The 17,894-nt window shown below is 42.2% G+C and overlaps 1 protein-coding gene across 1 annotated transcript in view; it reads right to left on the reverse strand.

Moving 5' to 3' along the window:
* The window catches only part of LOC132396381 (oxysterols receptor LXR-alpha-like), a 201,725-nt gene that overhangs the window by 86,678 nt on the left and 97,153 nt on the right, over nucleotides 1-17,894 (reverse strand). Inside the window, exons 6-7 of the mRNA XM_059973907.1 lie at nucleotides 13,863-14,042; nucleotides 6,509-6,608 (exon numbers count right to left, since the gene is read on the reverse strand). Of these exons, the coding sequence (XP_059829890.1) occupies nucleotides 6,509-6,608; nucleotides 13,863-14,042 (280 nt within the window). The remainder of the gene's footprint in view (nucleotides 1-6,508; nucleotides 6,609-13,862; nucleotides 14,043-17,894) is intronic.

The following is a 17,894-nucleotide window of genomic DNA, read 5'->3' on the forward strand; positions in this document are numbered from 1 at the left end:
ACAGTACGCTGTTGGTTTTTGGTCCTCAATGATTGAGAGAGGAATTCAAACGGCTCCATTTCAGACAGCTCTTGGTGCCCCCTTTGCAACAGGCAGAACTAAAAGCTTTGATTGGATTGGCAGAGGGAAGACCGGTTCATATCTACACTGATTCTTCAAACGCCTTTGGAGTTGTTCATGATTGTGGAAACTTGTGGAGACAAAGGGCATTCCTTATGGATCCCAAATAGCATAAGAACTCATGATTGCCATACAATTGCCATCAAATGTTGCTCTGTTAAAATGTAAAAGCCACTCCAAAATAACAACAATGGGAAGCCTTGGAAATGCAGTTGTGGATGAAATTGTTGAAAAGGCAACGTGGAAAGAAGTTTTTTAAAAAGTAGGAGTACTGAGAAATCTGCAGTGAATCCTACAGCTGGAATTATGCAAACACAGCTTAACTCCACATTATAAGATATTATAGAGATGAAAACTCAATGCTTTAACTAGGAAAAATGGCTCTAGATGGACAATTATGGAACATTAGACAGTTTTGGATTATGGAGATATGGAACTAGTCATAGACTAGTAGCTCCAACTATGTTTCTTCCTTATCTGGCACATCAGATGCACTCCCTAGGACACATTGAAGTACAAAAGATGATCAACAGGTTCTCCCAATGATGGTGGAATCTAAAGTTCAGGACGCAAGTTTGACAAATGCTTGAAAGAGGAATGACATAGCAGAAAAGCTACCACAATTAAGTGCTCCTGCCCCACCTGGTCCACTTTAACACTTACAGTACAACTGGACTGCAATACTTTGCCAAAGTGTCAAGGATTGAGTATAGGAGTTGGGGTGTAATGTTAAAATTGTACAAGGCATTGGTAAGGCTGAATTTGGAGTATTGTGTACAGTTCTGGTCACCGAATTATAGGAAAGATATCAACAAAATAGAGAGAGTACAGAGAAGACTTACTGGAATGTTACCTGGATTTCAGCACCTAAGTTACAGGGAAAGATTGAACAAGTTAGGTCTTTATTCTTTGGAGCATAGAAGGTTGAGGGGGGACTCGATAGAGGTATTTAAAATTATGAGAGGGATAGATAGAATTGACGTGGATGGGCTTTCTCCATTGAGAGTAGGGGAGATTCAAACAAGAGGACATGAGTTGAGAGTTGGGGGCAAAAGGGTAACACAAGGGGGAATTTCTTTACTCAGAGAGTGGTAGCTGTGTGAAACGAGCTTCCAGTAGAAGTGGTAGAGGCAGGTTCAGTATTGTCATTTAAAGTAAAATTGGTTAGGTATATGGACAGGAAAGGAATGGAGGGTTATGGGCTGAGTGCGGGTCAGTGGGGTTAAGTGAGAGTAAGCGTTCGGCACGGACTGGAAGGGCCAAGATGGCCTGTTTCCGTGCTGTAATTGTTATATGGTTATATGATATTCAGACATACAGATAATAGTGGACAAGTTTTCAAGGAAAGCAAGGAAAGCTACTGTCACATACACAGCAAAAGCTCTGATCAAGGAGTACATTGCTAGACGGGGTTTGCCAAGTCATTTTGACCCTGAGCAAGGAAGGGCGTTTCACTGGGAGTGTTTGTCAGGAATTATATGAAGATCAGCATTTTCATTGTCTACATCACCCTGAGTCATCAGGACAAGTCGAAGAAATGAATAGAAACACAGAGAGACTAAGTATCATGGGGAAGGTGTACCATGGCCTACAGCTCTTCCTATGGTCTTGTGTATTATCAGAGCAACCCCAAACAAGAAAACTAAACCGTCTACTCGATTTGGTAACCAGGTGCTCCAAGTCACTGCCGGTAGCCCTCGATCTCAGAGAGACCGATGTACACATATGGCAGAGAGTTATTGTGTGAAATTAACCCAAGTTGTGCAGTCTGCTTCTCAACAGGTCTCTGCTGCTTGGAGTGATCCAACAGAAGGTGGACACACCCTGATTCCTGGTGAGTGGGTACTGATTAAGGAAGCACCAGGAGCTCGATGGGAAGTGCTGTTAATTTCCAACTCAGCAGTGAACACAGAAGGTAAAAGTAAGTGGTAAAAGTAAAAGCACCGTGCTAGTAACCTCTGACTCAGTGCCTACGCTGCTGGGCTACAGTGAACAAATTACTAACCAGCCAGGAGTCTTCAAGCAAGTCAACAACTACTGGACATTATACAGTTTATTTTAATATTATTTGCTGTTAAATTTTTACCAAATCTCCCTACTTATAATGTGCCGGTTGAGATAACTCATAACATAGACTTATGAGTATCAGACGAATTTGCTGATGCTGTTAATGCCTCCAGCTGTTAGGTTATGTCAACATATACTACACACTTCAAAATATTCACCAAGGCTAGATATTCCTGCACATACAAAACAAACATGTATCCTCTTTATTAAACATCTCAGCAATGGTGATGTAGACATTATGCCTATGACTCATTATTCTCAAGGAAGACATAAATCTACAATGATCATGCCCCCACATATCATCTTAAACTGGATGATTTTACATAAATAATATCAGCATGATTTAGGGAATATCCTACCTGAACCTATTCATGTCTTATGCTGGGATAAATCCACATCTAATGTTCATGACATAGCTATTAGATCTTTTCATGTGTTCACTATAAAAACTACCTTTTAAGTTTAAGAGCCGAGTGGTAGTGTTTCAGCTATATAGGACCGTGGTCAGACCCCACTTGGAGTACTGTGCTCAGTTTTGGTCGCCTCACTACAGGAAGGATGTGGAAACCATAGAAAGGGTGCAGAGGAGATTTACAAGGTTGTTGCCTGGATTGGGGAGCATGTCTTATGAGAATAGATGAGTGAACTGGGCCTTTTCTCCTTGGAGTGGCGAAGGATGAGAGGTGACCTGATAGAGCTGTATAAGAAGTATAAGGTGTATAAGATAATGAGAGGCATTGGTCGTGTGGATAGTCAGAGGCTTCTTCCCAGGGCTGAAATGGCTAGCACGAGAGGGCACAGTTTTAAGGTGTTTGGAAGTAGGTACAGAGGAGATGTCAGGGGTAAGTTTTTTATGCAGAGAGTGGTGAGTGCATGGAATGGGCTGCCGGCGATGGTGGAGACGGATATGATAGGGTCCTTTAAGAAACTCCTGGATAGGTACATGGAACTTAGAAAAATAGAGGGCTATGGGTAAGCCTAGGTAATTTCTATAGTAAGGACATATTCAGCACAGCATTGCGGACCGAAGGGTCTGTATTGTACTGTACTTTTTCAATGTTTCTATGTTTGGTTGAGTTCAGAAGGTACCATTCCAGTAGGGCATAGTTCATGCAATTACACTCTACATAGTCCTAAATGAAGTAATGACACTGAAATTTTCATTGACGATATCCATCAGAAAAATATTACAATCCAACAGAGCTCTTGTAAAGTGATAAGAAGTGATCTAAGGTCATGGAACAATATGTACTGTTTGTGTGGAAATTGAGCTTACATCTCTCTTCCGTGTAATTGTTTAGGATCCTATTCTTTAGGGTATGTTTTTCCTGCCATGAGGCATACATACACCTTACCCTTACCTGCCAGAGTCTGGAAGTAAACAAGACATTTCAGAAGGAGATCCTTTTCCATCAATTCTATTCCCATTTTACAACTTTGCAGAAAGCCTTAGAAAGAGTAAGCAGTCACACTGCCGAAGCCTTGGGTAAAGTAAAGTAACAACAGAAAAGGTCATGCTACGTAGAATGGTTCTTCAAAATCGTATGGTATTAGATCCTCTCTTAGCAATTAAGGGGGAAATGTGCGCAGTTCTAGGCAAGGAGTGTTGTAATTACATACCTGACAAATCTAAAGATAGCTAATTTGGCTGATCATACTCGTAAAGAAGTAACTAAAATACATCAATCTGATAGATGGGATTTCTTTGATTGGATTCATTTACGTCTGGGAAGATGTCATATTATTTGTCCTGGTATGCCTTATCATAATTTACATCTTTTTTACTTGTTAAAGGATGACCCTTAATAAAATAGTTAAAACACAAATATGCCTACTAATCTTTGCATCTTAACAATTAATTACCTGCACGTATTGTTATAACACTTACATACGTGTAACTATTTAGTATGTTTTCCTGTGCCCACTGTATGTACATGCAGTTGTTCAGAGTGCCCCTGGATTCTGGAAAGCTCTGGAAGTTTCTCCAGGGCTGCATTGTTTGAATAGGGCTATCTGATTGGTTGACTGTTATCTGTAAATTTAAACAGTACATTCCATAATTATGGAGAATAAAAAGAGATGACCATGAGGCTGTGTCATCTTCTTTCTGCTTCTCCTCTCTCTTCTGCTAAGTCTCTGCCCCTGGTACTGCCATTTTTGATTTTCTTCGTTCTACGAACACTTAAATTATTGTGAAGCAGCATGTTTTGTCCTTCCTTCCTGCCCTCCAAAAGAATCTTGGATTAAGAACATCAGAAACCAACAACACATACTACCTCTTTCTTAGACTTTCCCTCTCACAGACAACCTCTCTCACACATGCACTTTTTCAGAAATACATAGACATTCACTGTTTCCTGTACACAAACGCACTGTCTCTTTCCCAAACATATGTTCACTGTCTCTGTCACTCGTATATCCACACACACCCTTTCTCACAAATTCACCACACACACACACACACACACACACACACACACACAAAAAAAAAACATTTTCTTTCCCAGAAATGCTCCTTCTGTTGCATACATTGCTAATAATGATGCATTGGACAGGAAAACTGACTGTAGAATTAGTAAAGACAACTAGGTTTCAGCCCATTCTGAAAATCAGTTGTCAATCAATACAACATACGCCTCTCCACCTGTCTATGATACAATGGTACAAATATCTATCCTTATGAGACATAGATGCTCCATAGAGTTCACGAGCATAATCAGGCCATTTGGCTCACCTTGTCCAGCTGACCATTTGTACTGACCCTATGTTCCAGCACTTGGGTGCAAGGGTGAAACAAGTGCTCTTAAATGCCGCCAGCAACTCTGCACCCACTGCTGTCAGTCTGAAAAAGACCACCTCAGATCCCTTTACCCTCAATCTATAACCCCAGTTTTCTTGTACTCTTAACACTCATAGTTTTCAATATCTCAGTCTTGTTCCTGCTAACCTCCTCTGACCAGAGAAAACAGTCTCTCTATTCTCTTCTCATAACTTCATTTTATTGTCACCAAACAATTGATACTAGAGCGTACAATCATCACAGCGATATCTGATTCTGCGCTTCAGGCTCCCTGAAGTACAAATCAAAGTAACTATAACAAAAATTTAAATTATAAATCATAATTAGAAATTAGAAAAGGGGAAAGTAAGGTAGTGCAAGTCAGGTCGAGATATTTTGAAGATACGGCCCAGATCCGGGTCAGGATCCATTCAACAGTCTTATCACAGTTGGAAAGAAGCTGTTCCCAAATCTGGCCGTACGAGTCTTCAAGCTCCTGAACCTTCTCCCGGAGGGAAGAGGGACAAACAGTGTGTTGGCTGGATGGGTCGTGTCCTTGATTATCCTGGCAGCACTGCTCCGACAGCGTGCGGTGTAAAGTGAGTCCAAGGATGGAAGATTGGTTTGTGTGATGTGCTGGGCTATGTTCACGATCTTCTGCAGCTTCTTCTGGTCTTGGACAGGACAACTTCCATACCAGGTTCTGATGCCCCCTAGAAGAATACTTTCTACGGTGCATCTATAAAAATTAGTGAGGGTTTTAGGGGACAGGCCAAATTTCTTCAGCTTTCTCAGGAAGTAAAGGTGCTGGTGGGCCTTCTTGGCAGTGGACTCTGCTTGGTTAGACCAAGTCAGGTCATTTGTGATATTCAACCCAAGGAACTTAAAGCTTTTGACCTGTTGCACCTGCGCACCACCGATGTAGATGGAGTCGTGCAGTCTACTACTCCTTCTGAAGTCAACAACCAACTCCTTCGTTTTGCTTGACATTGACACCCTTGACACCCTTCATCCCAGGCAGCATGGTGGTGAATCTCTACTGTACCCCTCTCCAGCACTATCACGTAGAAGGCATATTAACCACCTCCCTCTGCCAGGACAGAATGATCCTAGAGTGAACAGACAGATACAGCACTAAGGAAAACACCCACTGGGGGAGCAGGCAGCTCACCCGAACGGAAGACCATCATCGACAGAAACGGATCCTGCACAGGTAGCAGTGGCAATCAGAAGAGTCAATATGCCACAGAACAAGTACTTAAAAAGCAGCCTAGACCAACCTCACTGGGGAAAGCACAGACCTCGACTGGATGGCAAGACTCAGTAGCAGTCCTTAGCAAATCAGCATGCAAGTTCCAAGCAAAACTGTCACTAGGACATACAGAAACTGCCGCAGAAGTTCCTCGTTACAGATTTCCCACAGCATTTTGCACCCAGCTCAATGCTCAGGGTTCAGGCTTCAGATTAGATTTATGTGATTGTCAGCAACAAGACTACCAAGATGATATTGTGTGAGTCAAACAGTGAAGGAGATTCACATACCTGCCTTGGCAAAGTCCTCTCGGTTGTAACTGAAATCTTTCAGAAAGGTGATACACTCTATTTGTGGGTCATACCTTCGTGATGTTTCGAGCAACATAATCTTAAAAGCAAAAGTAAAATCAAAAATGAATCAAAAGGTAAAACCATAAATTTAATTCGGGCCAAAATTCGGAAGACTGACCGAATCTTTTTAAGAGGTAGCGATGAGTGTTGACGGTGGGGCGTGTTTGATTTATTTAATCTGCATGGATTTTCACAGGCTTTGTGCAAGCGGTCCGCAAGGTTGGTTGGTCAAAGAAGTTAAAGTCTGAAATTTCAACATAGAATGACAAACTGTGTCTGAAATTTGCTCACTGAGATAAAGCAAAGGGTAATGGTTTGACTGGTGTTTATGTGACTAACAGGGGGCTAGCAGAGGGAATCCACAGTAACCAGTCCTCAATCCCCTGCATTCTGCTGTGATTTAGATCCAGGAACATGATATTTGATGCAACAGGAGGTAGGTGTTGAGAACGTGGATGGAAGATTTGGTCTAGAGGAATACAGATGGTTGGATTAGGTGGGCCCCAAAATGGAGGATAGAATTTCCTCGGGAGAAAGGTGAGGTAGTGCATTTAAGGAGGTGCAAAGAGACCAGGGTGACACTAAAAAAGAGAAAATTTTGAAATAAACTTTAAATCAATATCCATAGACCTTCAAGATTGATAAAGGCCTTTAAAGATCCTTGGAGGACAGGTTAATTGGCTAGTAAAAGAGGCATATGAGATACTGTACCTACAGCTGCCATTTGAGGAAGAGAATAAAAATGCTGGGAGGCTATGCTACAACTACATACAACACTAGCTAGATAACAGTTCATACACTATGCAGTTGTAGTCACTGTGGGTCAAGAAGGATGTGATTGCTCCAGAGAGGATGAACGGGAGATTTACACTGGTGTTGCTGGGACCTGCAAATTGTCATTCTGAAGAAAAATTGGATTCACATTGAACCAAAGAGTTGAGGAGATGCTTAATGAAGGTGTAGAGAATCATAACAGCCAAAGATTGGACACTGAGAAAGGATCTTTTTCCTGTAGCAGAGGGATCAAAAACCCAGGGCATAGATTCAAAATAATTGGTAAAAGGATTAGAGGGAATGAAAATTACTTTCACCCAGGAGGTGGGTTGGGGAGTGGTTTCAGGGAGCAGGATCTCGCTGCATGGAAGCTGGGGGAGGCAGACACCCTGGTGACATCTAAAGAATAGTTGGATGTGAAGTCAGAGACCAAATGCCAGAAGGAAGAGTGTTGCCTGAACTGGCACAGGTAAGTTGGACAAAGTTCCCCCTTCTGTCACTGGACTGGCACGGGTGAGATGGACAAAGATCTCCCTTCTGTTTCACAAGTTCCCGGTGATTACACTAGCACAATACTGGGTAAATACCTGTTCTAAAATAGTCAAGTCAGGTTTACTGTCATTTAACTATATACATGTATAGCACCAAATGAGTCAACCTTTCTCCCTGCCAGAGTGTAAAGCACAGTAGTACACATAACAATAGCTAGGGAAAGTAAAAATAAAATCTACAAATGAACTTTATCTACAAATCTACTTTGTTTAAATAAACAAAGTGCATAAATAAAATATTGCAGGGTACAGATCAAACTATCTGACACCTTGAATGCATTGCAGCAGGGAGTTCAAAAGCCTGATGGCCTGAGGGAAGAAACTATTTTCCATTGTGACCGTTGTTGTCTTTATGCATCGGAGTCTCCTGCCTGATGGTAGAAAGTCAAAGCAGATGCTGGATGGAGGGGTGGGATCCTTGATAATACTAAAGGCCCTGTGTACACAGTGCTCCTGATAAATGTTCCTGATAGATGGTAGGGAGGCCCCTATGATCCTCTTGGCCATTCTCTCAGTCCTCTGTCAGGACTTGCGGTCTGATGCTCCCATACCAGCTTGTCAAGATGCTCGCAATGGAGCCCTCGTAAAATTCAGTTAGATGATGGGAGGGTTAGGGCTGGGGGGTGTAGCCTTGCTTGCCTTAATCTCCTCGGCAAGTGGAGACGCTGCTGTGCCTTCTTGTTCAGGGAGGTGATATTGAGGAAGCAGACAAGGCCGTCTGTGATGTGAACTCTGAAAAACTCTCTACAGAGGAGACATGTATGCGCAGAGGAGAATGGGAATATCTGCCCCTTCCTGAAGTCCACAACTATTTCCTTTGTCTTCTCCACTTTCAGACTTGGGTTGTTCCCCTCACACCAACCTAACAGCCACTCCACTTCCTCTCTGTACTCTGACTCATCATCGTTGTTGATGAGGCCAACAACCATTGTTTTATCTGCAAACTTGATAACACGGTTTGAGCTGGATCCTGCGACACAGTCATGCGTCAGTACTGTGAACAGCAGCGGGGAGTGCCAGTGCTAGCGTAATAGGACTAGTGCCCACATGGCCTTTCTGTTAAAAAGTTCAGAATCCATTTACAGTGAAAACTCCATCATTTAGCCTGAACATGCTGCCTCCCCAATTTAAAATACTAGACAATGTATTAGAATAGGGTCACAATCTAATTGTAAAACAGTGGACACAATATCAAGATATGGTGACAATCAGTGAACAAAACTCCTAGCAGGTGCCAGAAATGGGATGACAGACACAAGGTAGAGCATGGAACTATGTGTCAGTATATAGAGGCAATTTCATAGAATAATATCTTTGAATATGTTTGGGTATGTTGTCAATCCAGCAATAAAGCAAATTAATCCAAGAGGGAGAATTTCTCGAATGCACATGAGATGGCTTTTTAGAGCAGTTCATGGTTGAGCCCACTAGGGGATCAGCTATTCTGGATTGGATTTTATGTAATGAACCAGAATTGATCAGCGATTTTCTGGAAAAGAACACTGGAAGGGATGAGGCAGAGTAGCAATGGCTGGAATTTCTGGAAGCAATTCGGAAATTACAGGATATCTACACCCCAAAGAGGAAGACGTATTCTAAAGGCAAGATGACACAGCACTGGTTAAAAAGAAAAGTCAAAGCCAATATAAAAGCCAAAGAGATGGCATATAATACAGCAAAAATTAATGGAAAGTTAGAGGATTGAAAAACTTTCAAATACTGATAGAAGGCAAGTAAGAAATTCATTAAGAAGGTAAAGATGGAATACAAAGGTAAGCTAGCCAATAACATTAAAGAGGAGACCAAAAGCTTCTTCAGATACATAAAGTGTAAAAGAAAGGCAAGAGTTGATACCAGACCGCTGGAGAGCTAGCAATGGGAGACAGAGAATTGGTGGATGAAGTAAATAAGTATTTTGCATCAGTCTTCACTGTGGAAGACACTAGCAGTATGGTGGAAGATCTAGGTCAGGGGTCGCAACCTATGGCTCCAGAGCCGCATGCGACTCTTTCATCTCTGTGCTGCGGCTCCCCGTGGTTTGTTAGTTTTTGAAATGTAATTCGAAATTTGAAGATAATGGTGATCTTGTACAATCTAAAAACATTGTGGAGACCCCATTTCCTGGCACATCCGAACCGGCTCACAGTTAGCCACCGTTCCGGCTAAGGGAGATAGCCTACGGGGGTTTGTGAGTACGTGTCTTTTGGAGAATCCGCGCCCACGGGGACGGGTTGAGGGAGGCTTTAAAGCAAGGCTGTTTTGTTCGAATAAAGTTACCTTTGACTGCAGTATCTTTATTTTAGCGCTGCGTGTAGAGCTACACCGCTACAACGTGTTTTTTATCGCTATTAATATACATCACCACTGCCAATGCCTGACACCTGCCAGTGCGCACTTTCTTTTAATTCTTCGATCCAAGGTAGGCTAACTATGGAGTAACCTTCAACCCAACGTCTTTTTTTCGGAGTTCAAAATGTTTTTGTTGCATGCAGAAATGTAATTTCGTTTTCTCTGCAGGAGTTCATCAATTTCATAAATGCAACACATTATAGTTTGTTTATACATAGCATAAAGGCAAAAAAAACATTGTATGCAGTGTTATTTCATTTTAAATGTCAAACGGGTTTTGTGGCTCCCAGTGTTTTCTTTTCTGTGGGAAATGGGTCCATATTGGCTCTTTCAGTGGTAAACGTTGCCGACCCCTGATCTAGTTGTCTGGGGCATGAAGTATGTGAAGTTACTGTAACAAGAAAGAAGTTTCTTGGGAAACTGAAAGGTCTGAAAGAGCTGGCTAAGGAGATTGTGAAGGCATTAGTAATAATCTTTCACAAATCTCTAGATTCTGACACAGTTCTGGAAAACTAAAATTGCAAATGCCACTCCACTCTTCGAGAAGGGAGAGAGGCTGAAGAAAGGAAATTATAGGCCAGTTAGTCTGACCTCAGTGGTTGGGAAGATGTTGGAGTCAGTTGTTATGGATATGGTTTTGGGATACTTGGAGGAAGATGATAAAATAGACCACAGTCAGCATGGTTTCCTCAAGGGAAAAACTTGTCTGAAAAACCTGTTGGAATTCTTTGAAAAAATAACAAACAGAATAGACAAAGGAGAATTGGTTGATGTTGTGTACTTGGATTTTCAGAAGGCCTTTGACAAGGTGCCACAAATAAGGCTGCTTAATGAGCTATGAGCCCATGGTATTACAGGAAAGATTTTAGCATGGATAAAGCAGCGGCTGATTGGCAGGAGGCAGAGAGTGGGAATGAAGGGAGCCTTTTCTGCTTGGCTGCTCGGGACTAGTGGTGTTCCACAGGGGTTTATATTGGAACAGATTCTTTTTACCTTATATGCTAATAATTTGGATTATGCAATTGATGGCTTTGTTGCAAAGTTTTCAGATGATACAAAGATAGGTGGAGGGGTAGGTAGCTTTGGGGATGTAGACAGGCTACAGAGGAATTAGATTAAGAGAATGGGCAAAGAAGTGGCAGATGGAATACAATGTTGGGAAGTGTACAATCATGCACTTTCGTAGAAGAAATGAAAGGGTTGTCTATTTTCTAAATAGGCAGAAAATACAAAAATCTGAGGTGCAAAGGGACTTGGGAGTCCTTGTACAGGATTCCCTAAAGGTTAACTTGCAGGTTGAGTCTGTGGTAAAGAAGGCAAATGTGATGATAGCATTCATTTCAAAAGGACTAGAATTAAAAGCAAGGATGTAATGTTGAGACTTTATAAAGCTCTGGTGAGGCCTCGCTTGGAGTATTGTGAGCAGTTTCATCCTCTTATCTTAGAAATTATGTGCTGAAACTGCAGAGGGTTCAAAGGATGTTCATGCAAATGATTCCAGGATTGAATGGCTTGTCATATGAAGAGCATTTGTTGGTTCTGAGCCAGTATTCACTAGAATTCAGAAGAATGAGGGGTGACCTTATTGAAACCTATCAAATGGTGAAAGCCCTTGATAGAGTGGATATGGAGAAGCTGTTTCCTGTAGTGGGAGAGTCTAAGACCAGAAGACCCATCCTCAGAATAGAGGGGCATCCTTTCAAAATGGAGATGAGGAGAAATAGCTTTAGCTAGAGAGTGGTGAATCTGTGGAATTCTTTGCCACAAGCAGCTGTGGAGGTCAAGTCTTTATGTATTTTAAGGCCGAGGTTGATAGATTCTTGATTGGTCTGGGCATGAAGGGATACGGGGAGAAGGCAGGAGACGGGTTGAAAGGAAAATTGGATCGGCCATGATGAACTGGCAGAGCAGACTTGATAAGCCAAATGGCCTAATTATGTTCCGATATGGCCTTATGAAGATGGAACATGAGATCTACTGTATATGAATTTTAATAAGGCATTTGTCAAGATTCCCAATGATAGGCTCATTCAGAAAATGGGATCCATTACAACATGGCTGTGATTCACTTTGGAAGGTTGAACTTGAAGGCACAGAGCTGGAAGGATTTTTAGTACAGACATCCTGGATCTATGTCCATAGAAGCATCTAAGTTTGATAGGGTGATTAAGAAAGCATATGGTGTGTTGGCCAAGGTAATGTTGTAGCTCTATAAAACTCTGGTTAGACCACACTTGGAGCTTCTTACTCTGAATGCTCCCCTCCCTTGCCAGCCCGAAACTGTTTACTCATTTCCAGAGACGCAGCCTGACCTGCTGAGTTCCTCCAGCATTTTGTGACTGTTACTTTGGATCTCCAGCATCTGCAGAATTTGTCTTGTTTGGAGTATGAATATTCAGATCTGATCACCTCACTACATGTGGAAACTTTCGAGAACGTGCAGAGGAGATTTATCTGCATTATTGCGATTATTTCACCCCCTCAACCCCAGATCCACTGATGTCAATAGGGCTGCCATCATCTTGCCTTGAGTAGCTGGATCTTGAACTTCCTGTCAGATCACCGGTAGGTGGTAAGAGTGGGCTCTCTCACCTCTGCCCCTCTGACCCTCAACACAGGAGCCCCTCAGGGCTGTCCTAAGCCCCCACCTTTACTGTCTGTATACCCATGACTGTGTCGCCACCCACAGCTACAGTCTGCTAATTAAATTTGCTGAAGACACTACACTGATTGGTCTAATCTCAAATAACAATGAGGCAGCCTACAAAGAGGAAGTCATCACCCTGATACAGTGGTGACAAAACAACCTCTCCCTCAATGTCGCCAAAACAAAGGAGCTGGTTGTGGATCACGGGAGGAATGGAGACAGGTTAGCCCCTATTGACATCAGTGGATCTGGGGTTGAGAGGGTGAACAGCTTTAAATTCCTCAGCATACACATCACCAAGGATTTCACATGGTCTGTACATACCGGCTGTGTGGTGGAAAAAGCAACACAGCGCCTCTTTCATCTCAGATGGTTGAAGACATTTGGCATGAATCCCCAAATCCTTTCTACAGGGGCACAATTGAGAGCATCCTGACTGCCTGTATCACTGCCTGGTATGGAACTGTACTTCCCTCAATTGCAAGACTCTGCAGAGTGTCGTGCACAGCCCAGCGCATCTGTAGTTGTGAACTTCCCACTATTCAGGACATTTACAGAGAAAGGTGCGTAAAAAGGGCCAAAGGATCATGGGGACCCGAGTCACCCCACCCACAAACTGTTCCAACTGCCACCATCTGGGAAACGGTACCACAGCATAAAAGCCAGGACCACCAGGCTCCAAGACGTGCAGATTAACAGACTTATTGCCCACTCTTGGCTAAATCCTGAAGTAAATGGATGGGCTTTGATGGGTGGAATTTAGTTGAAAGGCATAAGATTGAACTAGGTTACAGGGAACTAACTGGAGGAATGGGTTGATTGAATTGCTTTCAGAGCCTGCAAAACAGCCTCCTCCTCTAAAGTAGGGAAGTTTCATGCTTGTTTAGAAACTGTTTGGTAAACCAAACTGAGAATGTGAATGGTATGGAAATCCTGGCCATATTGTAACCCTGTGGGAGTAGAACCGTACCTCAATAGTTGAAGTCTTGAGCAGAGCAATCTGATCTTCACGGGTCAGATCCAAAAACCCTGGCACCTGTTTCGCAAAGTCGACTAGTTCCTGGACTGAGATGATCGCCAGTTCTGTAAAGTGCTCGAATCTCTGCTGTCTTGTCTCACGATTGTGAGGGTCAATGCTCTGCGGCCAAGGCTATAGGGAAAAGGACAATGAACTGAGCAGTTTTGTGGGAAAAAAATGGATTTAACTTACAAGTGTACAAGTATATTTTCAGGAAAAGAAGGGAAAACTAAATGAGGATACAAGTTAATTTCACTCTGTTGAAACAAACACCTATCATAAGTCTTCTTAAATCTCTGTGTTGTGTTCTAAGGAATAATTGCACTCTGTCTCCAACTCTGTTGAAAGTTGGTAAGTCCAGGTAGATAAAAAACAAAATAAAAACAGAAAATGCTGGCAACACGAAGTCAGGCAGCTTGTAGAGAAAAGAAAGCACCCTCCATCAGAACTCTGGATTCAACAACTAAAAGCTGATCTTGAGTTGGAGGCAGCCTGGATACAGAATGCACATATTCCTTAGAACGTAACACAGAGATTTAAGAAGATTTATGATCGGTGTCACTAAGGAAACAAGTTAAAACAGAATAGGGAACCAAGTTAAATGTATAAACTACAGCTAGAAATGCAAAGGAGGCAAGCAGAAATTCTGAGAATGTTAATTGAGATCATCCAAAATGTAATCAAAGGTAGTAGAAAGCATTCACTGGAAGGTTAGAGTTGATTAGGAATCTGAAGAACTGGGTCGGAGGCCATGGTTGAAGTACTGAATATTTCACACCTGCCTGAAGTGACAGAGGATGCTGCATTGTGGCCGTGTGTAACAGAGAAACAGAGAAGATTAAAAAGATGAATGAAAACAAAATCGGTTCTGGCTCTGGCAGCACAGGGTATGGTAAAAAGTTGTTTTCTAGTTGAATGAGTAAAATACAGTGAAGCTTCCAGGACATTAATTAACCAGATACATGTTTACGATAACCCGATAATCCTATGATCACTTCGTGAAAATTCATTTCTAATTATCCAATCAAATCATTTTTTTTAGTTAGAAAGAGTTAGAAATCCTAATTTTTTTTCCTTCAGATCTACAATTTCCATCTACAGACCTCACACCACACCCCACCTACATCCTCACCAATCTGGGACACCACACCCACCTACACCTTCAGTTCATGACACACTCCCTCACCTACACCCTCACATCAAAGACCACATGCCACTGAGAGCCAGGAAGAGGACCAAGGAAGGAGAGCAGTGAACTGCCATTGGGAGAAACACTTCAAAGGCCTGCTCCACCATGACTCTGTCCTTACAGAGTATCACGAACAAAGCAATGAGCTTAGAGCGTGGATCACTACTTGGAGCTATGATGTTGTGGCCATTACAGAGACTTGGATAGTTCAGGAGCAGGAATGGTTACTTCGGCTACCTCCACACTACGCCAGATAAATCCGTAACCGAAGCTTTCTCGCTTCATTTTTACCCTCCGTCCACACTAAAACAGCGTTTTCATCTCCTTAAACCAGAGCTTTTCAAAAACATTTTCCAAGGTGGATATTTTTGAAAACACTGCTCGGGCAGATCAGTGTGGACGGGGTAACCGGAGAAATCTGAAAACGCTGTCAGACGGCAGCGCACCATTTCATTGTTTTCCTGAACGCAACCTAACAATTTCAGAACAGACGCCAACGAGTCTGAAGCCAGAAGAGTTAGAAATGTACTCACCAAATACTTTGACCCATAACTTACTGAATAAATAAGTATACTCACTTTGCCCTGTTTTCTGTCCTTGCTCATATGAAGGTGATTTACCTATTTATTCAAATACTTGTCTGACAATAGATGTGTAACAGCCTAATATAACATTGTATGGAAATACAAGATAACACTGATACAGACATGCTTTATACATTTAACAAGGTGCTTTATTAATGCAACAGAGTTAGTCAGTTTTTCAATGTTCATCGTCAGCCGGGTCAATCTGTCCATGAACTCCCTGTCAGTTGCCTCCGTACACTCCAGTATTTGTTTTTTTTTGTATTAAGTTGTCCTGCATGAGAGCCAACAGCTGTCCATTGTTGTAAGTTTTTCTGGTCTGTAACTACACAAACGCGCACTTCTACGGTGAGATTCAACACCAAACATGTCGCTTGTTTTCGGTAAATGAGTCCTGCACATGTGCAATAGGAGGAGATTCGCTGAAATCTCCATTTCAATGTAGATAGAGATATTTTCAAAAACGCATAGTGTGGACGCCTATCGTTTTTACGTGAAACCAGCATTTTCAAACTTATCCGGTCTAGTGTAGATGTAGCCTTAGAGTGCCAGGCTTTAGATGTTTCAGAAAAGACAGGAAAGGGGGCAAAAGAGATGGGGGCATGGCACTGCTGATCAGAAATAGTGTCACGGCTACAGAAAAGTAGGAGGTCATGGAGGGATTGTCCACTGAGTCTCTGTGGGTGGAAGTTAGAAACAGGAAGGGTTCAATAACTCTACTGGGTGTTTTTTATAGACCACCCAACAGTAACAGATAGGGAGACAGATTCTGGAAAGGTGTAATAATAACAGGGTTGTTGTGGTGGGAGATTTTAATTTCCCAAATGTTGATTGGCATCTCCCTAGAGCAAGGGGTTTAGTTGGGGTGGAGTTTGTTAGGTGTGGTCAGGAAGGCTTCCTGACACAATATGTAAATAAACCACAAGAGGAGAGACTGTACTTGATCTGGTATTGGGAAATGAACCTGGTCAGGTGTCAGATCTCCCAATGGGAGAGGATTTTGGAGATAGTGATTATAATTCTATCTCCTTTACAATAGCATTGGAGAGGGGTAGGAACAGACAAGTTAGAAAAGCGTTTAATTGGAGTAAGGGGAATTATGAGGCTATCAGGCAGGAAATTAGAAGCTTAAATTGGAAACAGATGTTCTCAGGGAAAAGTACGGAAGAAATGTGCAAATGTTCAGGGGATATTTATGTGGAATTCTGCGTAGGTACATTCCAATGAGATGGGGAAGTTATGGTAGGGTACAGGAACCGTGGTGTACAAAGACTGTAATGAATCTAGTTAAGATGACAAGAAAAACTTACAAAAGCGCTTAATTGGAGTAAGGGGAAATATGAAACCAGCAGGCAGGAATTTGGAAGCATAAATTGGGATAGGTGCTCTCAGCAAATGTTCAGGGGAGATTTGTGCAGCATTCTGCATAGGTACATTCCAATGAGACAGGGAAAGGATGGTAGTGTACAGGAACCGTGGTGTACAAAGGCTGTTGTAAATCTAGTCAAGACGAAAAGCTTACGAAATGTTAAAAAAACTAGGTAATGATAGAGATCCAGAAAATTATAAGGCTAATAGGAAGGAGTTTAAGAATGAAATTAGGAGAGCCAGAAGGGGCCATGAGAAGGCCTTGGCGAGCAGGATTAAGGAAAACCCCAAGGCATTCTACAAGTATGTGAAAAGCAAGAGGATAAGACGTGAGAGAATAGGACCTGTCAAGTATGACAGTGGAAAAGTGTGTATGGAACCGGAGCAGATAGCAGAAGTACTTAATTAATTATTTGCTTCAGTATTCACTACAGAAAAGGATCTTGGTGATTGTAGGGATGACTTACAGTGGACTGAAAAGGTTGAGTATGTAGACATTAAGAAAGAGGATGTGCTGGAGCTTTTAGAAAGCATCAAGTTTGATAAGTCACTGGGACCAGATGAGATATACCTCAGGCTATTGTGTGAAGTGAGGGAGGAGATTGCTGAACCTCTGGCAGTGATCTTTGCATCAATGGGGACGGGAGAGGTTCTGGAGGATTGGAGGGTTGGAGATGTTTTTCCCTTATTCAAGAAAGGGATTAGAGATAGCCCAGGAAATTATAGACCAATGAGTCTTACTTCATTGGTTGGCGAGTTGGTGGAGAAGATCCTGAGAGGCAGGATTTATGAACATTTGGAGAGGTATACTATGATTAGAAATTGTCAGCATGGCTTTATCAA

This window comes from Hypanus sabinus, chromosome 7 (assembly GCF_030144855.1).
Source record: "Hypanus sabinus isolate sHypSab1 chromosome 7, sHypSab1.hap1, whole genome shotgun sequence".
NCBI lineage: Eukaryota > Metazoa > Chordata > Chondrichthyes > Myliobatiformes > Dasyatidae > Hypanus > Hypanus sabinus.